This window comes from Boleophthalmus pectinirostris, unplaced genomic scaffold (assembly GCF_026225935.1).
Source record: "Boleophthalmus pectinirostris isolate CB_2022bp ecotype Guang Dong unplaced genomic scaffold, ASM2622593v1 HiC_scaffold_6, whole genome shotgun sequence".
NCBI lineage: Eukaryota > Metazoa > Chordata > Actinopteri > Gobiiformes > Gobiidae > Boleophthalmus > Boleophthalmus pectinirostris.
This window is the reverse complement of record NW_026571447.1, coordinates 25,987,698-26,008,763: the sequence shown is the minus strand read 5'-3', so window position 1 is coordinate 26,008,763 and position 21,066 is coordinate 25,987,698. Positions and strand designations below refer to the sequence as shown.

The 21,066-nt window shown below is 40.2% G+C and overlaps 1 protein-coding gene across 4 annotated transcripts in view; it reads right to left on the bottom strand.

Annotated features, from left to right (window-relative positions):
- nbeal2 (neurobeachin-like 2) overlaps positions 1 to 21,066 on the bottom strand; it is a 37,930-nt gene that overhangs the window by 13,273 nt on the left and 3,591 nt on the right. Inside the window, exons 1-31 of one of the 4 annotated variants that reach the window (XM_055163327.1) lie at positions 20,371 to 20,516; positions 18,564 to 18,652; positions 17,805 to 17,969; positions 16,489 to 16,570; positions 15,804 to 15,916; positions 14,872 to 14,954; positions 14,343 to 14,428; positions 13,380 to 13,683; positions 13,011 to 13,117; positions 12,717 to 12,797; positions 11,737 to 11,820; positions 11,413 to 11,511; positions 10,677 to 11,332; positions 10,477 to 10,609; positions 10,174 to 10,293; positions 9,758 to 10,079; positions 9,599 to 9,681; positions 9,142 to 9,234; positions 8,890 to 9,061; positions 8,064 to 8,197; positions 7,376 to 7,535; positions 7,087 to 7,189; positions 6,839 to 6,989; positions 6,482 to 6,637; positions 6,249 to 6,408; positions 6,031 to 6,119; positions 4,892 to 5,581; positions 4,163 to 4,347; positions 3,910 to 4,066; positions 2,744 to 2,887; positions 715 to 1,038 (exon numbers count right to left, since the gene is read on the bottom strand). In XM_055163327.1, coding sequence (XP_055019302.1) covers positions 715 to 1,038; positions 2,744 to 2,887; positions 3,910 to 4,066; positions 4,163 to 4,347; positions 4,892 to 5,581; positions 6,031 to 6,119; positions 6,249 to 6,408; positions 6,482 to 6,637; positions 6,839 to 6,989; positions 7,087 to 7,189; positions 7,376 to 7,535; positions 8,064 to 8,197; positions 8,890 to 9,061; positions 9,142 to 9,234; positions 9,599 to 9,681; positions 9,758 to 10,079; positions 10,174 to 10,293; positions 10,477 to 10,609; positions 10,677 to 11,332; positions 11,413 to 11,511; positions 11,737 to 11,820; positions 12,717 to 12,797; positions 13,011 to 13,117; positions 13,380 to 13,683; positions 14,343 to 14,428; positions 14,872 to 14,954; positions 15,804 to 15,916; positions 16,489 to 16,570; positions 17,805 to 17,969; positions 18,564 to 18,652; positions 20,371 to 20,400 — 5,355 coding nt within the window. In that variant the 5' untranslated portion in view covers positions 20,401 to 20,516. Of the gene's footprint in view, positions 1 to 714; positions 1,039 to 2,743; positions 2,888 to 3,909; positions 4,067 to 4,162; positions 4,348 to 4,891; positions 5,582 to 6,030; positions 6,120 to 6,248; positions 6,409 to 6,481; positions 6,638 to 6,838; positions 6,990 to 7,086; positions 7,190 to 7,375; positions 7,536 to 8,063; positions 8,198 to 8,889; positions 9,062 to 9,141; positions 9,235 to 9,598; positions 9,682 to 9,757; positions 10,080 to 10,173; positions 10,294 to 10,476; positions 10,610 to 10,676; positions 11,333 to 11,412; positions 11,512 to 11,736; positions 11,821 to 12,716; positions 12,798 to 13,010; positions 13,118 to 13,379; positions 13,684 to 14,342; positions 14,429 to 14,871; positions 14,955 to 15,803; positions 15,917 to 16,488; positions 16,571 to 17,804; positions 17,970 to 18,563; positions 18,653 to 20,370; positions 20,517 to 21,066 lie in introns of those variants that run through there. The other 3 variants (XM_055163325.1, XM_055163326.1, XM_055163328.1) reach the window with 3 other exon arrangements.

Below are 21,066 nucleotides of genomic sequence, written 5' to 3'. Positions count from 1 at the left end.
AGCTGCAGTCTTTGTAAGAAGTAGACCTATGGCTGCAGAGTGGAGCTATGTCATATCAGGTGCTGAAAACAAAATCAGTTCTTCAACCTCTGGGCATATTAATTTACAATAGTTACATGTTTAAAGTGTATAACTTGTTAAACTACATAATTCACTAAAAATGAGTGAATCCTGTGATATGCATTTTAGAATGGTTAAGGTTATGGTCAGAGGTGGATAATCAAAAAATTAAAGCTAACCAAATGTCATTCTGCCCATCAGCTACAGCTAGACTCGGGCAGCACAGCGGGTGAGTGGCTAGCACTCACTCTTCACAGCAAGAAGATTCCGGGTTTGATCCCCGGATCACCCAGGCCTTTCTGTGTGGAGTTTACATGTTCTCCCTGTGTATGTGTGAGTTTCTTCCAGCCACATTGGGGTCCCCCATCAACCCAAAACATGCCTCATAGGTACAGTCCTTCAGCTAAGGTAGTCCTGGTCAAAATTAGCAACAGGATCCCGGAGATGGGTCCCCAAGCGCTGCACTGAGAGAGAAGGATGGCTCAAGGACACAACAAAAGTATGCACTGGTCGTGGGCGGGATCAAGACTGTGACATTCTGATTGATGAGCAGATATTCTAAGCACTGAGCCATTATCACTGTGATTTATAATGAACCAAATGCCTAAATAGAAAAAGCTCTCATACATATTACACATCTGTTACTGTACCAACCTGTTGCTGGTAGAAGCCCTGCCATTCCAGTGTGTGGCAGTAGGCCTTGAGGTCCTGGGCAAAAGTGGTACTTCCATTGGTGACAGGCAGGTTTGGGAGCAGCCTCTGTATGGTGACCGGGTCTGCATGTTGGTCTAACAGTGTTCGAACAATCGGCACCAACTGAGAGAAGATATCAGTACAGCCTCCATTAGTGCCGTCCATTGACCCGGCTGGCCACAAGGGGGCACCCAGCTGCCCCAGGAGAAAGCAGACCTCCTCCCAGCTCAGACACATGACAGTTTGAAGAAGGCTGTGCAGTTTCACATAGGCCATCACACACACCTACACGGGACAAAAGGAGAGCTTAATAAGGAAAGCTGTTTAACTGTAGACGTTTGAGCTTATTAACTGTTCTTATGTCACGTACTGTGTTTGATTTGCTTTATTAGTGCCTTGTTTTATTGCTTGTTTTCCCTGTACAGCATCATTGAACGTCTTGAAAATAATTATAATATTTGGCATAGCACTAACATTTTCAAACTGCAAACATGTAATTAGTAGAGTACAGCATGTAAACCGCAAGTGGCTGCTGTAAAGTGAAGTATAATTGTCTTTAATTTGATCAGTTCTCTGGTTTTAATTTATTACATAAGACATGGTATACTGTAAATCTTTTCTGGTGGAGGGCACGCCACTGCTTGTCTCTATGGAGATGTTGATGAGCTGCCTGGAATGCTCCACAGTATGTATTAAACTTATTTCTCTTGCATTTGTCCATTGACAAATATTTTTTTGCTCACAGTAAGAATGTGTGTTTTTTAAGATATTTCTGAGCAAGGTTGTCTCTCCACGGATCTGACCAATAACTTTGCCTGGTGGCACCATATACATTTTTATAGAGATGGATAAGTTCCCTTCTTCAGAAAAGTTACATTAGTTTATGGGTTTGTCAATATTAATCTACTTCTGGTGTAAAACACAGGTATATTCTGATCTATGCTCATTTAGTAATAAGAGAGCAACATATTAGAGGTAAAAAATAGGCCATGAAAATCAGATACAAAACATTTGTATTGTAAGTTGCTTAGACTGTGAACAACTGTGACTGTGATTAGTGGTTAGTGTATTTATGAGTGTTCAATCCCAGAATCCTCCAGTGAGAGCAGCCGCCGCCTGGGCCAGTGAGGAGTTGCCCTTCATAGTGAACACTCCCTCAGAGGAATGACTGCAATGTCTTTGAACAGAAATCCATACAAGGCCCGGTATTTCTGGAGCAGTTTTATCTTAATGCCCTTATCAAGTTGAATAAATAGGTATAGCTCTGAAGTTTTGTTCTCCTTCTACAGGTGGTGGCTTCAGCATGAGGGAGGTACAACAGGAAACAAGCTTTGTGTTTTGATTGCATGTAATTCAAGGTTTGAGATGTATTCAGATAATATACCAAATTTCAGCAGCAGCTTTTGGCTGGTTATGGTTTTGATGGGTCTTATGTTTTGAGATGTGCTTAGGACGGATATGGTAAAAAGATAAAGTAGAGAAAAAAAAGTTTAAGTAATATAAGTAAATAATATAAAATATAAGTAAGTAATATAAAAATAATTTATTTGATATAGTCATGAAAATGAAAAGGTAGTCACATCATAAATAAATTGCTGGTTTTTAGTTTTGAGTTTTGTGGTTCTAGATGCAGCATAGGTATAGGAAAATGTAGAGTTCAGGTACTGGTAGGGCTGGATGATATAGACATAAAATTGTAGGTTGATTTTTTTTTCTCATATTGACTGATCTGATCACCATTTATTTTATTTTTTCTTAATTTTTCTTTTACTTTTCTTTCTTAATTGCTTAATATTACATTTTTTCACAGCCCTATATGTCTGCATTTTAAATTAAGCAATGTGAAAGTACTAGAATAAAAAAAAAAGTAAACAGTCCTAGATGAGCTGCATGAGTCATTGTTGGACTGTGCCTCTTTTTAGGGGGGTCTGGGGAAGACCAATTCCCCCAGGACAAGCTTTCATTCATTCATTAAGCTGGTGCTTCTCACCTGTGTGTTCTGCTGTTGGATGTATCCCGTGATGATGCGAAGACCGATTTGGGCCATTTCTTTGAGCTCAGTGTTGCCTGGACTGCCAGGTGTGCTGTGCCAAGCCTGCAACCTGTCCAGCAGGTTCACCACCCCCTCGAAAATCTGCAACAACAGCCAATGCAAATGTCAACAAAGGAGCCAATAAGCCTGTTTCCACACCTCATGGTATTAACAACAACCTACAGCTACTTAGTGCAATAACCTCAATTTAAACTGTGCTTTGTGCTACCTGCACTCAGAGCTCTCCACCCTGAGCCAACACACAACAATGAAAAGTCCCTTCTCAAAGAGAGACTGACATAAGCCACACCCAGTGGCTTTGTAGATCAGGGATAATTGTATTTACAATAAACATTCTTTCTATTACAAGTGGCTTTGTGAAATGAGGGCTGAAAGTGAAGTGAATAAAATATTATTATTAATAACTAACAGAAAGAACTTTTAACATAAGTCCGAAAGGTGGTTTGAGGACAGGAATTAGCAATTACTATTGCACTGTACATATTGCATTGTACATTGTACCATTTAACATGTGACAAATGCCATTATCAAACAATAAGTAACTAGTCAGCTGCAGCTTTTGACTATTTATAAAGAATACAGTAACTGCCAGCTGCACAGTACTTAGTGCTTTTATGTTTTTTGTTCAAACTATGCAATATGGTGAGAAAAACAGCTTCAAAGTTAAATATGAGCTTTGACTGACATTCATTCTCATGTATTTTGATATTACATTTAAATTTAATTGCAGTCTGGGGAAAAACACAACAGCCATTTTACAGCCATAATGTTGGTGACCTATTTCACTTTTCTGGTGGAGAGTCAGCTACCTGTGTGTCCCAATCAAAATCTAACTGCTTTGCCTGGAATGTTCCATAGTATTGCATTAAATTAGTATATCTCCATAGAGACAAGCATTTTTAGCAATTAAATGTAATGAATAAATGTAAGGTGGATAAATTTGATGCCATACTGTAGAATATTCCAGAATAAAAAATAAAATCTCCATGGAGACCAGCACGTGCAGTACCTCCACCCCTGAAAAGTTACATAATGCACCTTTAATTAAAACCATGAGCCAATAGCAGAATAGTATGACGTCATGTAAGATTCACTATAAATACCTTTTCACTCCAGAGCGCATGGTTGTCAGTGCCCTCGGAGAACAGGAAGTCCTGCAGCAGCCGCAGCAGCCGCAGCAGACTGGGGCAGAAGGGCAGCGACACGCCCTGAGCCTCCCTCAGGTCAGACAGAGACGACTCCAGCATCATTTCCAAAAGACTAACATGAGGAAAATGGACAACTCAGGATAAAACACTAGTAATAAAGGAGAAAAACAGTGGTGAAGGTGTGGTTTTATTGGCTGTCCTCACTCACCTGCGTTTGATGTCATCGGGTGGACGGACCAGTTGGCAAGAGGAGCCCAGTTTAGTGAGAACCGAGAAGACCTGTCCTCTCTCTCTCCAAACCACATCCTCGTTTGCCTCTGCCCCACTCCCACTCCACAACACCGAAAACACAATGTTCGTCAAAAGGTTACACAGTTCCTCTTCGGGGGTCTGCTGTAAATACAACAGCAAAACACAAGAACAAGAATAAAATATTAAAAAACACATAACTGTACCTATGAAAAATATAATAGAATAGAACATATATTTTTATGTACACACTGTACCAATTTTGAACATCCCTAACTAACTGTTCTGGTGCATGTCTACAAGGAGATGTAATTGCTTTGCCTGAAAAGTTTCACAGTATTGCATTAAATATATCTATCTCATATTTCTTCAACAACAGATGTCCTAATTGCCCAAACAATATCTTGAAAAACAATTTGGCCACAGACCTGACCAGCAACAGCCTGGTGGACAGATTTAATGCCATACTGTGGAATCTCCAAGGAGGCAAACTGGTAACGGACTCTACACCTGAAAAGTTTCAAAGTAGTGTACCTTAACTCAAGTATATTAAAGGTAAACTGGATTTGGAAGTAGAAAATTGTCTATCTCATCCTCAATAAATTGTTAGAATAGTTCAGAATCTCTATGAACCATTGCATTAATAGTCTCCACTTTATGAGAGCGCTGTTCCTCCAGGGTAATGTACCTGTGGGTTGGACGTATTGGAGATGGTGTCTCCCATGGGCTGGTCGATGCTGTAGCTGGTGTCGTCCAGGACGTTGGACAGACTGGAACTCTTCCTGGGTCTCAGAGGGGGAAATGGCTTGTTTTGCTCCAGAGGGGAGGGGGTGCCAGTGGGTGTACCTGGGTCTCCTATGCCCCCCAGGTCCAAGTCAAACGGTGATGTACCAAAGGGGGAGAGGGGCTGGTAGTCTCTCCCCTCTTCATCAGGACGAGGTGATGTTATGTCCACTGCACTTGATACAGTGGAGGAGTGACTTTCTTGATCCACTGAGTCAAAGGATTTAAAATGGAGAGATCCTCTAAAGTTTTTAAGTGTCCCTCCTCCACCGCTGAGAGGCGACTGGGACAAATCAGAAAATCCCTCAGAAATGTCCCGATGTCCTCCTTCTTCCTCCTCTTCCTCATCCTCCATGTCCTGGGAGGTGCGGTAGCTAAGAAACAGCTCTGCATCCTCTATGACAAGTGACTGTTCTTTGCGTAGAGGAGCGCGGTATGGGGGTTCAAATGAGCTCTGAGAACTGGAGTTAGCGAGGCTAGCTGCACGGGACTCGTACGACTCTTTTACATAAAGTTTGGTCAAAACATCCTGCCAGCCTGGCTGCTTGGCAAGCTGTTTCACGTAGTCCACATTGGAGTAAATCAGATGGAAAAGCTGAAATGAGAACATGAACATAACTGATAAGACCAGATCAATCAGATCAGTTGATATAGACATTTCTTTAGGAAAATATACATACAAAAGGTATTTATAAGTGGCTAATGCCAGAGAATACACAAAATCGTTTGGTCACCTACATGACTCCGTGTGAATAGAAAGATTAAATCATACTTCCAAACATTTTCCATAGACATAGATCCATTTTATGTCATATAGGAGAACATTTTATCCAAACCAATACAATATCCATAGTGACATGTTTGAGTCACAGTTGAGCAGATGAAGGCCCACTCATTGTAGAATGAATGTTTCCACAATAAAAATAAATATTTTTACCTAAGTGATCTTTTTTATTTTTCGCTAAAAAGTTCTGTGGTGGGGCTTTAAATTAAGAATTGCTGATTTCATTCACAGTTCAGGTAAAATGTGACTTAGAGGCTTACCTTTCGACAAACATCTAACCTCACAGTTAATTCAGCACGATGTGAAAGGCAGACCACAGCCAGGAGGTCTCTGAAATTAGGAGTGGTATCTGTGGCAAAAAAAAAGAATATACGATGATCATAGATTAAAATGGCGTAATTATAATACAAGTTAAGATATTAACTCTAAAATATAGGATAGTCTGTGAAAATTAACACCTGTGACCATAGACAGTTACCTGTAGCGAGGACCTGCTCGTACAGACATCTCACTGAAGTCATTGTTACAGGAGAATCTTCAAGACAATAAACCAGAGCCAGATAGCCAAAATCTCTCAGTTTAATCTTCTGCTTGTTGCGCTCAGAAATCCTTTCACTTTTAAGAATTTTATATAAAACCTACAAAAAGTAATGAAATAGTAATTGTGTTTTTGTTGATGTTTATCCTTTACCAGTAGGGAAATATTGGTACCCTGAACACTCGTTCTTTTGCCTCATCTCCAAAGTTGGGCGAGAGGAGTAAACAGTACAGCTGCTCCACTCCCCACTCCAGCAGAAAGCTCTGGACCTGCTCACGAGGAGGAGTGTTTCTTAACAGTTCATACAACACATCCAGGGCCCGAACCACCTGTTCAAAAGCAAAATAAGATATGAATGATATGACATGAATATGAAATATGGCCATCTGTTTTTGGATGTACAACTTTGTGGGGAATAGGTTATTTAAGGTGAAGTAGTAAGCTTGAAATATCATGTGAAAAGGTCAAATGATAAGCTTTGATATTAATCAAAGTTTATCTAAAACATAGATAAGAAATAAGTGCCAAACCTGCCGTTCCTCTCCAACAGTCAGAATGAAAGCGAGGAAGCTCTGGAGCTCCTCTTGTGTCGGTGTCTTGAGGAAATCTTTGAGTAGCGCGAACAGAGACGTCTGTATGGTTTGTTTCTCATCAGACAGAGAGCTGCCATCTTTCTCCACACTACAAAAACACACATTCACTGTGGTGTTACAGGTCTGTGTATATTCAAAACATTTAAACTTAAAGCCTTTTCAAATTATGTTATTAGGATGCTGACTTGTAGTGGGTTCGAATGGTGTCCAGGATGTACTGTACTCCATACTTCCTCTTCAATCGCTGCTTTCCTTTGTTTATCACAGAAGACAAATACTGGACATGAGCTGTGGAAATACAGAGAGTATATTCAATATCTCCTTTCAGCGTGACATTTACAAATGCCAAACCAGGTCAAAGTCAGCCCAATATAATAGCATGAATTAAGGTGCAGCCTCAAACTTAAATACACTTTGAGTATCATTGTAGTATCTACAATGCTTATAGTGTGTTCACATGGCACAGAGTCTTACCAAGACTGACAGCAAAGTGGCTTTTGGTCCAGATGCGGAAGTCGAAGAGCAGGTGGTGGTAGAGTTGCTGTAGCAATGAGCTGTTTCCTTCAGAGAAGACCTGCTCCAGCAGCAGCTGAGTAGCCATTAACACGTTCATGTCCATCATGTTTCCTGGGACCTGAGAGAAACAAATGGGCCGTGTGGGCGTGGAGACTGTAATGTGGATTTATATGTGGACAAGGCTCCGCAAAGCTATTATTAGAAACACTTAGATGCTGATGAAGTGGAGCACTCAGTTCAGGGAACAACATATGTTGCTATGGACTGTGTGTTTTCAAGACCAGTGTTTAGAAGGCCACATTTGCTTTGCAAAACGATTCAAAGCACTCTCTTATGTGAGTAAAAAGGTGCCAAGAAAATCACAGGTTTTAAATAGGGTTTATTGTCCTTCATCTCCTCATCACCTGTTGCAAAATAGCTTGGTAATAAAATAACTATAAATTCTAAGGTAAAAAGGATAAAAAGCTGGTGCAGTTTCACACCTCCTATGCAACTACCATTTTGAAAGGACCACTGCTGTTTGAATAAAGCCACATGGTCTCATTACACAGTGATTATACAGCAGTGCAGAAGAGAAAAGGTCAAATGTTCTCAGTTAAATGGTAAATATTAAAGCTCCCACTGCTCTGGACAGTGTCAGACTCACTTTGCTCAGCATGGCTCCGATGATGCTGGGCCCATGACATTGCAGCAAACAGTCCTGATTGACGGGGTGCTGACGAATCAGGTTTTTCACCATCAACAAAAAGGCAGCAACACTGTTTCTCTCAAGACGTCCCTCTAAAATGGAGCAAAACAACTCTAGGACTTCCTGAGTCAACCACAAACCAATTTAAATATTACAAGCCACAATTTCACATCGCAGAATGAGTCAGTATAAGATATCTCACACATATTGGTAAATGGTCACATTTTTCTATTGCGCTTTTCCACGTTCAAGGCACTCAAAGCGCTTTACAACAAGGAACCACTCACCCATTCACACACCAGTGTACGCAGACACTGTGGGCAAGGTGGGTTAAGTGTCTTGCCCAAGGACACAACGACAGCATTCATCTGTGGGAGCTGGAATCACACCAGCCAACCTGTGGGTCAGTGGATCTGACCGCTCAACCTGTGATGTTTATGTTGAGAGCTGGATTCGAACCACCAACCTTTAGATCAGTGGGCGAATGCTCTACCAACTGAGCTACTGCCGCCCGGTTTTGTTTGTTTTAGTTATTTCTCTGTATACATATTGTCTACATTTTATATGGATTTTAACAAAGACTGTATGTAGCAATAGTAAACCATTGTGAAACCTTCTTTAAAATACATTATATATTGCATCTAAATCATGTTTTATTTTGAATATGCTCAGCTTGTTTGATAGATATTCACATTATATTTAACTAGTTACTTAGTACAAATAATTTCATTACTTTTCTCAAATTTCAAAAATGTAAAACAGAAGAAATTAACCATGAACACACCAGAGGACTTCTTGAAGGGCAGCAGCATTCCAGTGGGGCCCCTTGAGGAGGTCAGCTCTGGCCCGAGTAGGTCCGAAACCTCCTGTCCTCCATTGTAAACTTGCTCAGCATCACACACCTGTTCCAGCAGAGGCAGCACCACACCAATGCCTCCCACCACATTCACAACATCCTACCAGGGAACAGGAAACACAGCATGTATTATCTGATGTAGAAATGAAACTGAGTTTAAAAAGCAGAAAGAAAAATAACCTTGATGTCCCAATTGACTACTTGATGACCTGTCAGTCTGCCATCGTACTGGTGATTAGGTGCCAAATCTAGACATATCTGGCCTTTAAATGCCTATAGAAAAAACATGTTTTAGTTGTTGGGAAAATAATTACAATTTAAAATATTTTATTAGGTTGAGGTCAAAACACAAAACAGTCTATATTTAAAAATGGAGATAAAGGCACAGAATTCTATGGTAGAATTTGGTGTTCTCTCAAATGTTTTGAACAGATTAATGACTTATACCTCTGTAATTAATGGATCAATTCACATGAAACAAAACTGGTATGAATAACTATAGTGATCCTATCTCTTATATTAAGCCAGATTAATATAGCAAGTTTGTGGACACAAACTCAGACACAGAAAACCTGGAAATCTAAATTGTCCTGAACTCAACCTCTCATTTACATTTTCTATAATACACATGCTTCACCTGGGGAGTGTAGTAGAGCAGGAGCTTGCTATTGAGCTCAGATAACTCTCCTTCTGCTTTGAATAGAGACACGTGATTTGGCCCTGTGACGTAACGCAGACAAAGAGGTTAGTCATGTAAAATGCAACATGTAACTAAAATCTCTGGCACTGTGCCCACCTGCAGTGTGTAGTGCCCTGGTCTGAGCTGGCTGCAGAGCTTCATGGCAGATAAATGCGGTGCCCAAAAGTCCATCCAGAGAAGTAGGTGTCCCCCATTCTGTGTCCTGGAGCCCTGCAGGGATAGTGTGGACAGCAGACTCCCCCACTGCCCCCCAGCGCCCACCAGCAAATGAAGCAGGGAAAGACTGAGACCTGAGGAGAGCCGGGCCATGTGAGGGGAAGGCAAACTCAGTGGGAGGGGGGGATGAGGGCAGAGAGGCAGAGGTGGTGGTGGTAGTGGTCCGGTGGCCTGCAGACCCGATGCAGCAAGATGTAAAGGGCTGCAAGAGAAAAAAAGCATAGAGATTTGTAAAGAGGATAAAGAATTTAACAAATGCAACAAATGCAAAAATTATACATAGGTAATATAATTACCTCACTGAAAGATGGAAATCTGAGCTGTGCTGTTTTACGCAGTTCCCCATCAATGTAAATCGTGACCAAGTTCTGGCCAAATGGGCGACGACCAGAAACATGGACAATGGCCACTGAATGCTGTTATTTAAAAGCAGATGCCATCAAACAGTGGTACATTCACAACAATTCTAACACTGATTTCTACAGAGTTACACACTGCTGTTAAAAATCGTATGACTGGCTTCACTTGATTAAAGCAATTTAATTTGAACTAAAATCAAGCAGTGTGAAATTATAGCAGTCCTCTTCATTCTGACTCACCCAGCACGAGTCTGTCAGAGGAGTCTCTGGCAAAGCAACAGCCATGTACTCTTTCTTAGTGCACACAGCCACCACCAGCACCCCCTCCAGGGTGAAGAAGGCCTCCAGTCCAGTGCCACTTGCTGTGAAAAAACTAAAGGAAAAAAATGTAAGCAATCAAAAATGGTCATTCACCAAAGAGTATCTCTTTGTGATCATACCTGTAGAGCTGTTTCCTGCGGGGTCCTTTCCCAATGTCAGGTTGCGTTTGAGTGCCAGAGCTAGGGTAGGAGTTACGATAGTTTGACTGCTCAGAGGAACTGCGTTGAAGCTCCATATTGAGACAAAGCCAAGCGTGAAAAGCAAAGCCATTTCCCGGCCAGCGCTGGACAGTGGGCACCATGATGCCTGCCATTGGAGGCGTAAGGTCAAAGTACTGCAGGGCGTGATCCTGGCCCTCCCTGGCTGCCATCGCTGACAGCACCCTGATGATCCGGGCACAGTATGGATGAGCCCGCCCACCCACTGCCCCATTGTCCTGGTCCACTCGGAGCAGTCTGAGTAGCCCCTTCAGCTCCTCTGGTCTTAAGCACAAAGAGCCCAGGTCCTGTAGCAGGCCCAGCAGGGAGTCTGCACACTGTCTGTCCAGGCTCTGAGGTTGAGACAGGACCTGCAGCAGAGCCCCAACCATACCTGCCTCCACAGCCACAGTTCGACAGGGCAGCGAGCCCCCACACACAGTGGCCAGCCACTGGGCCACAAGGAGCTGAAGGTCCCTTTGCCCCGACAGCTCCGGGAGCCACTGCAGGAGCAGCAGCAGAGGCTGGTCATTACTGATGCCCAAATGAGGGGCATTAGCATGCTCACCCTCCACAGCCTGAAAAACAGGAGGTTTTCAGATAGGTAGATCTAATACAACTTTCTCTAATTAAGCACTAGGGTCAATGAGCACTGTACCATGTTCATGAGCTCCTGCAGCAGGCGCTTGGTGGGCAGGCCTTGGCTTTTCAGCACGTCAAACAGCTGGGAGTAACCAATCCTCTCCTTGAACACCTCCTGTGAGGGACAAGACAGAAATAGGCTGAAGAGAGCAGTCTCATGGGGAGATAAAGTTGGCACACTTCCATCAGCCGACACAATACAATTTCCGATCTACAGGGAAACTGCCTTTCTAATCAGGGAGTGAAAATGGTTTTGCATGCATCAACATGCAATCAAATGGTTTGTTTTCGGACTAGTGTAAAAATAGAGACATATATAGAAAAAGATATTCATTCTTACCTTAGCAGAGGGAGAATCGCTCATTATTGCAGTGAGGACTCCTAAGGCATGCACAGTAATGCTGTCTGATGCTTTTTCCAGAACCTACAGTCAAATAAGAAGGCAAATATAACTATGGTGTTACGTCATTACACGGTGGGCTTGTTCTTGTGCAGAACAAGTGAACTACACAACAAAGCCATAAATTAAAGTTTAGTGTCTTTTCCCATTTCACACCAAAACAGTGGATTTAAATAAAACAAACTGAAGAATTGCTACACAATCAAAATATTTGTTTGTTGATTACAGATTTGTGCAAACATGCAAAAACCTAAATCTTTAACCAAAAAGGAGAAACAACAAGAATAGAAGATGAGGCGACCACCAAATGAGAAAACTTCAAATGCATGACAAGGTCTCCCCCTGAGCAGCACCAGTCCCATGACAGCCAGAATCAGAAATGTGAACAAGCTTTGCCAAACACCATCTCATGCACAGCAAAAACATTAACCCAGAGCTGTCAACAGGGAATTCAGCCGAACAGAGAGAATAGGATTTGAATCTCTACACAAAATGCAGGGCTATACTTCTCAGTTTATCACATAGTTGTCCCTGCATGTAGCAAAGATATGATTTGAGTAGATAAAATAGTTTATGCTACATTCTCATGGTCCTTGGATCCTCTCTCTGAGAAAAAACATCAGCCTTATTGTTTTTTTTTCCTTTTCAAAAGAAAGTAGGACAATGAATTTCACTGTTTCAAGATGATTTGACAGTGTCTCCAGTAATGAACACAGCTCATTAGTCAAAACTGCTGTTAATCCCATAACACCGATACTTTAACTGCCTGTGACTGACTGAGAGCATATAATGGGCCATCCAAAGTGTGATGCACTGGGGCTACTGCTTTTAGGGTAGACTTCCTGCTTAAAGTTTCCTGTTACCAAAAGAAGAGGCTGAATTTCCTGCTGACAGACTTGTTTGACACCGTCCTGGAGTACCTGGTCCACTTCGACCTCTGTGAGCAAGTGTGTGGTGAGGTCACAGTCAACCTTATGCTCCAACCTGCTGCTTTGAAACAACTGCAGGCCACATGTACGCGTTCACCAGCAGCAAGCACAAACACAGACAAACAATTAGACATGAGATGATCCCGGAGACAGCGGGCTTCAAATTTATCAACAAGGCTCTGAGAAAACTGTTCAATATGTCAAAAAATCTGGCGAGATGTGCCTGATTATCAGGAAAAGCAGCATACAGGGCAAAAAAGGACATAAGATGGACAGGGCTCTGACCTTGCTGTTTTGAATGAGCCTGAGGATATGTTCAAAGCAATTGTTGTTCAAAAACACAGCCTGCAGAACGGGTCTGTCAGAACACTGCAGGATCTCAGGGATAGCAGCTAAAAGACACAAGTGATAAGAGTCAAACTGTGACAGACTGACATAAAAATTACATGAGTAATGATGTTCACTGTGTTCCATATGTATAGAATACTTTTATTGCCCACTAATACAAGTAGGACAGAAAATAAATATTGCTAGGTTTTGGATTTTTGATAAATTGTGTTGTTAAGTAATGTGGTTATTAACTAAAACATTATTAAATAGGAGCATAAAAAGTATTTAAAAACACTGATGTTCTGTGATGCGTTTTAAACATACTAAGCATTTGGCTCTGCAGTGACACCAGTCTCTCCTCCCAGCTCTGCCGGTCTTTCTCATCACTGCACAGGGGACGGTTCCAGTTAAGCAGGTGGAAGTAGCTGTGGAGCACGGTCTTGATGTCGACGAGGCGCTCCGAGGGGCTGCTCGCGTGCAGCAAGTGGATCATGGAGGTCAGCGTCTGCAGCGTTACCCGTGGTAACGCCGCGTCTCTGCCCTCACCTGGGCTCCGGCAGCACCAGTCTCTTAGAACAGAGAACAGGTCCTCCACAGCCTGAGGGGTGATGGTCTGGAGGCCATTTTTCTGAAACGTTCAAACATGTAATTTAAAGAGCCCATATTACACGATTTTCTGATCTATGTTATAAGGTTGTTCCCTCATCACATATATACCTGGAGTTGTGTTTTGTTTAATTCACACATGTTTAACAAACAAGCCCTGCATATTTAGCCTAAGTTTTTCACTCAAACAGAAAACACACTGATCCACTTTGTGATGTCATGTGGTAATAATAAAGAAGGGGTCCACCCTATTGCAGAGTTACTCAAACATGTGAATGAAACTAAACACAAGTCCATGATGATTTTGAGAGAGTAAAAACATTCTAACGTGCCTAAAAGCTCACAAGAATCCACTTTGTGTAATATAAGACCTTTAAACATTTATTTTTCTGAAAAAGCAGAGCACTGCTTCTATCAAAATGTACATATAATGGCATACTGGAGCAAAATAGGTGAACTTGCAACAAGCCAGAAAAGTGACAAAAAATAGCTAATTTATACATATTTTATATTGGTAACTGAGAAAGACTGATGATGAATGACAACGTTTTCTGAATGTAGTGCTGTTACTAACATGCTGCCGTGTTATATACATGGTAGCAAAGTAGTCTTTCAGCTATATAGCTATAAAACCAGTTTTAATGCCATTTGGAAACACACATACAAGGGAAATAATGGTACCTTCGCTCCACTGATGACAGCTCCCTGGAGATGAACCAATCGCAGAGTAAGGAGCTGTGGGATCTCCTTACTGTTCTGTAGACTTTCTGCACACAAACATTCAAGACATCAGGTTTAATTCTCTCTCTATTGCCCCACTGAGAGCAAAGCAATGGAAAATGTGCACAATCAACATAAATCCCCTGATGCCATTCACATCTACATCATACACAATCCCAAGTCTTTGTAACTGGACAGGTTTTTCACAATTAGTCTTTTGCATGTTCCAATTAACACATTCTATTAAGCATTAACGCATTAATCTCTCTGAAATTTAGGCAAATACAGACTTGCTCATTCTGGGGTTTACCTTGGGGCTTAGGGATTAGCGCTTACTTATCAAATGTGCTCATGTAATTAGAAATACCGGTACTTGGAACCTGATAATTAGCTGATATTAGGATGTAGGTTGCAGTTGGCATACTTTGGGTTAGAATTAAAAGGAGTGGATTGCTTTTTGTGGTATGCAGAGACCAGACATTGGTCTCACCATGGAACAGTGCAGGCAGTTCCTCTGGTATAGGCAATGGGGAGAACTTGTATTTGTTTCTCTCAAGTGCGCTCACCTCCTCCCTGCAAAACACAGACTCATGTCAGTACATTGAACATATTAAACTACAGGTTGTAAATAGGTTGTTAAGTGCAAAATTTATGTTTATGGCTAAAATATTACACATTACATACTTACACTTATAGAACTTAAAGTAGTCAAAGCAGTTAAAAGTTACATATTACAACAAAATACTGTGTACACTGACAAAAAATAAACAGTCTTACAGTAAATATTTGATCAAAGTGACTTGGGACTTAATAGTAAGTAAAAGTAACTTAGTTTGTGAGGAAGAGTACTGTCAGATGTTGCCATAGCATGAGTTGTTGTTGATAATAACAGAAATGTAGTACAGTTTCTAAGGAAGAATTTGTTTATATGACATTAAGTACTTCTTTTTGTTTATTTTTGTACCCAGTAATAGGTACAGCACCTTCTTTTTTCTTTCGTTTTCTTGTGTCCTGTAAATGTTGATTCATCTCCTTATCTTTTATTGACCAATAGCTGTATCACTGATTGATTTTCTAACTTTCTGTTGATTAATTGATAAATTTTGTTAAGGAGTGCAAGGCAAATGCTATTGTGATTTTGGACTCTACAGAAATACAAACTGAATTACTTTACTTCAATATAATATGCATTGATTATGTTAGAACTGTGTTAGAAGCTTTTAACAGTATTGTTTCTTTCAATCCTAACAGTGGCTCATGTCAGCCGCACTCTCTGCAGCTCAACTGACACTGTGCAGGCCACTCTAAAAATATTCACTACCCCTTTAAGATTTGGAGACATCTCCAGCTCATGACCAAATGTTGATGTTTTGCGCTGTGTAGGACTAATCTTTGTTGCCCTACAGTAAAAGCAGGACTCACCCGGACAAGCGCCTCCTCCAGGTCTGATAAGGGTCAAACAAGCTCTCGCACAGCACCAGCCCATACTGCACCACCAACTGCAGAGAGTCCAGCTCCCCTTGGCCTTTCTTTATCTGATCATAGGAAAAATCACACTTTACAGTTTAAGGTGGAGAGGATTTAAGCTTTTTAAACTAATTTTGGTCACCTCTAGAACATCAAGTGGAACTAAACACTAAATATTTTGTGATATTAAAGTCTGTGTATGATGTATTAATAGAATTGTCAACTGTTATTAGTGCTTTTGGCAATTTTAGTGTTTGCTAATTTCTAACACCTCGGGCAGAGTTTGAAGTGTAGACACGTTTAGACCTATTACACTGTTCTTACTCTGAATTGTTAGCCTTCTTATAATGTTGAGATGATTTTTAAGCATACAACCTCTACAATTACATTCTTCTTCATAGAATAGCCACACACCCTTTAGTCTTTTCATTTAAACTAGTTCAGTCACTTTGGCACATATGTACATGATGCACACTATATTATAAGCAGGATCAATTCTCTGAGATTTCTTCTGCTGCACACGGCACTAAATCTTGTCTGTCGAGATGATAAAGTGGACGAGCAGTGCAGCCAAGTCCAACCATAAATAAAGAGAGAGCTCTGTTTGAATAATACTTAAACCCCACTAGTTAAACAGTACCTGGTGCAAACAGAAATCCAAAAGTTTGATGGTTTCAAAAACAAATCCAGGGGTCTTGTCAGGGTCAATGTTCTCCATATTTCTGCAGGTGGAAAGAAAGATAATTTTGAAAGTTTAACATGGGCACTGTCTGTATTTGTATACTTCAGTCAATATACAGCAAATGTGTCCGATTCAGACATATTATAATCCTATTTTAAACCTGGGTGTTTTACTTACAAATTGCCTGGATCACTGACAAGTAATAACTGAATCTCAATCTTGATTAAAATGTAATTAACTGCATGGCTGTACTAACTACACTGCGATAACCCAAGTCAGTGACACTCAATAATTTTTACAACAGTATCACCGTGAAATATTTATAACTTCCAAAAAAACAGTGACATAAAACTTGACCAAAAGACGTCTAAACCCAGAATGTCACTACTAGGTCTAAATAAGTAATGAACTAGAAGTAGTGTTAACTGGAACATTTAAAAAACTATTAGCAAAACTACAACATAGGGATTAGCTCAGTACCGCCATTTAAGAGCCACTGATACAATTGATTACTTGGTGACCTGGGATTGGAGATGGGGTGGACGATATCACAATTCATGTAAAATTAGCCTTGACGAGTTAAGTCATTTTCTTGTTTTCAAAGTGCACATTTAATTTCAATTGGCTAAATCCACCAGTCATTTAAAGAATTATTGAGTAGGGTTGGGTATTATTAAGAAGTTGCCGATAAGATACATACCTCGATACATAGGCCACGATACGATATGTTTTTCGATACAGCGCACTCTTGATTCAATACGATTCGATACCATATGTTTCAAATTGATTCGATACGGTTCAGTGAAAAACAAAGGCTGTGATACTAAAGGTCTACTAAGTTCAGTAAGTTTGTGTTAAATTATGAAAAACATCCATTTTACTCAAAATGGTGAAAATGTCAACACAATTGTAGATCTTACACAAAATAATTTAGTAAAATATACTTAAAAATACTCTTGGCGATATATTGATACAGCAGCCCAAGATATCGATACTGATAATCAAATTAAATGACACGATACATGAATATTTCAATATTTTTGCACACCCCTATTACTGAGGTTGACTAAATCGGAGGACTGTGGAGGGAAAAGTGTCTTTGTTTGAGCATAGAGCTGCATTCAAGAGACTATTAGTGAATTACAACATGGCGATTTGATCAAAATTGTATACTGTCATAGAAATGAGATCACGGTTTCAGTTGTATTATCAAATTATCCAGGCCTAGATTGGAGCATAACAGGTTATTGATCAGCCTGGTGGATGGGCCTCACCTGCACACGATGATGAAGAACTTGATGAGGAGCAGCGGGTGTGGGGTGCTGCTGTTTTGGTCGGAAGTGTGTGAGAGGTGCAACGTGCTGTGCCATAACTGCGTGCTGAGAAAGACCAGGACCTCTCTGGGGAGAAGGGGCACCTCAGAGCTGCTCTCCTCCAGCCTGCAGCGAGAGGAGCGTGGGAAGTAAGGGGCAGCACTACCAGAGTACAGTGTGCAGTATGAATTCTACTTAAGGGTGGATGATACTATACTAAACTATGCTTATCTAAATCCAATAAAGAAATGTGCTAAAACATGTCTTTTAAAAGTCCTCGTTGAGATTTAAAGGTCCATTGCATAACTTGTCTCCATGGAGATGTTACTGCTTTGCCTGCCTGGAATATTATGCAGTATTGCATTAAACATTTATTTAGCATTTATGCTAAATAATAGAGAAATAACATCTATAGACAAATAACATCTCTATAGATACAACCAGTTTGCAGACCCTCTACCATTAAAGTTATGCAGTGCACTTTTAAGAATCAGACAAATGTGAAATTACTGTAAAACCAAAAGTGCCGAAACATTACTTTATACTTAGATGTAGTTGATGATATTTGATTTTTTATCTGCTCTTTTTAAATGACTAACAATACATATTCAAATTATCGCATACATATATTCAAAACAACATTCAAAATATTGTCAAAATTTCAGTAATCTACTCACCTCTAACTAAATGTGACCATATTTCTGTGTAAAAATGACTCACCGCCGAGGATCCAGAGACGCCACATCAATGAGCCGTTCAAAAGATGCCACAAATGCTTCAAGCCACTGCTGCAGATAACTGACATCTTTCTGTGTAGAACAAGAAGGAAAATATTAGTATGGGTAAAAAAAAAATACATATTTTGTGATAAATACATACAACTATTTTAGTTTTTTTTAATAGTAAACCATTGACTGAAACTATAGAAGTGATTCCCTGCTGCTACCTTCATTTCAATCCTTATTTGTATGTCACTTCTGTTACTAATCAAAAGGGACTGATTAAGGATTAAATCAAAGACCAATACCAACTCGTTTTAGACTGTGGGGGCAAAAAATTACTATGAGGAGCCACCATAGTCTCCTCTATCAATGGGAGGTGCTGCAAACATACATGAATAAAGTCTGAGTAAGCCCCTGATAATGATGAAAGAAACCATTGTAACATGGTTAAAAGCCCATAAAAGACCTTTTGCGTATGACCTCACTTGTATCAATACATGAATGATGTGTCTGTTTGAGGTGCACTATCATTTCAACATCACAGGCTGGAGATGGCATTGACTAAACCTTTTGACCTGTTTTTGAAACAGGATGTTGCACAGAGATGCATCTCACAGAAAAAACACATTAGTCAGTTATTTCCTTTCTCAAAAACACAAAGGTATGCAGTAAATGAGCATTTTACCTTAATTATAATTACTGATCATCATAACAACACAAGCAAGAATAATTCTAAGCAACACAAGATGTTCTATTTGAGAACAGACTTAATTAATATTTTGTTTATAAACCACAGTGGTTATCTGAGTGTAAATCAGCACAAAACATCCTGTCTGTGTGATTTAACATCAAACTGAGAAGTACAACCTAAACAACAGCACAGCTCAGAGCATCTGAAAAGTCTGCTACTGCCACGTTTAACAGATGTGAGGTTGTGACATGTCCATGAAGGGCTACAACTGCAATATGTCAAAATCTAAATTACAAAACAGGGACACAAAGAAATGTTCCGGTGCCCTGTTGGCCCATCATCAGGTGGGAGTGATTGTTTCTGTGCTTCTCCAAAATGATCTGTTTTGAGTTCATTGAGTCACAACTGTACACAACTGTATCAAACACTTCCCCTTATAATTTTAGCAAACTGACCCATGTACACTGCAGAATGTGACAAAGTACAGTAGAGTTGGGTACGGGCTACAAAAGCGGAGAGTAGAGTAAAATGGTAAAGGTGCACTGTGTAACTTTTCTGATGGGGGGGCAATTGTTCCACCTTATAGTATTAAACTTATCTACCTTTCATTTAGTCAATTGCTGGTGTTTTTATTGCACAAAAAGACCTTTAAAACAAGCACTTCTTATGATTGTGTCACCATGAAGACAGATAGGTTTAATGCCATACTGTGAAACATGACAAGCAACGCAACAACATCTTCATGGACACAAGCAGACGATGGACAATACAATACTTACAATACAACAATCCATTAAAGTGAGTGCCAAATTGGAATATGGGCTGAATCTTCAACATGAAAATTGCTATGCCATGGATCAGATTAAAAGAAAACACTTTTGCAGTGTCTTTTCATATCAAGTAATATTTCTACATTTTCATTCTCAACATTACAGCACATTTCAGATTGAGTGCAAAAATATTCTGCATATTGTTACCAAGAAAATCCAAAAGAATATATTTTTGTTACAACCCACCCCCTAAATATCAACAACACCAACAAGGAAAACAGCAATCACTTGACTCCCAGGTGCAGTCTGGCATTATATTGACTTTTAAGAATCCTTTCACATACCCAGTGGCATTGGTCTATGAGCCAGTCCATCTCTCATGTTCTAAGAGGGAGCAGGGCCCAGGTCCGTTCACAATGAGCCCTCATCAGCTGTACATGTGTTCTGTTCTCTCCACCAGTGGCAGCAGCATTGTCTGATACTGTGCTCTAAAGGCACACAGAGGAACCAGGAAATGACATTTCACTTTAACCAAAGCCTATTTCCTCCAAACACGTCAGGCCTTCCTCTTCAGACTCTGCTCCTCTAGTCTTGAGCCCATAGGCCCTATAGAAACATACCACACATTCACCAATAGGGAATAACCTGGACCACAGTATAACACTAGGCCTGTCACAGTGTTTACTATATCAACCATATCGTGCTCTATCAACTTCAATAAATGATAGCTGAGACAATATATTTTGGGGTCCTTGCAATAGACAGGAGATGTTTGTTATTGTTAAACGATAAGACTTAAATTGTATTTGGTTGAATTTTTCGTTCATTCTGCTGTTTATTTGTAGCAGTTCATGCCTTTTATGCTGTACATTTAAAAATGTAATGATCCTGCTTTGGTTGTTATAAAGTCAGTAGCAAAGTATAAGTTGTTTCAATATTATTATTTATTGCATCATCATGCAGATGGATACTATGTAAGAGATTTGGTGCCATAAATGCAAAAGTATTTATAAATGAATTATTGAAATGTATGAAGAGTA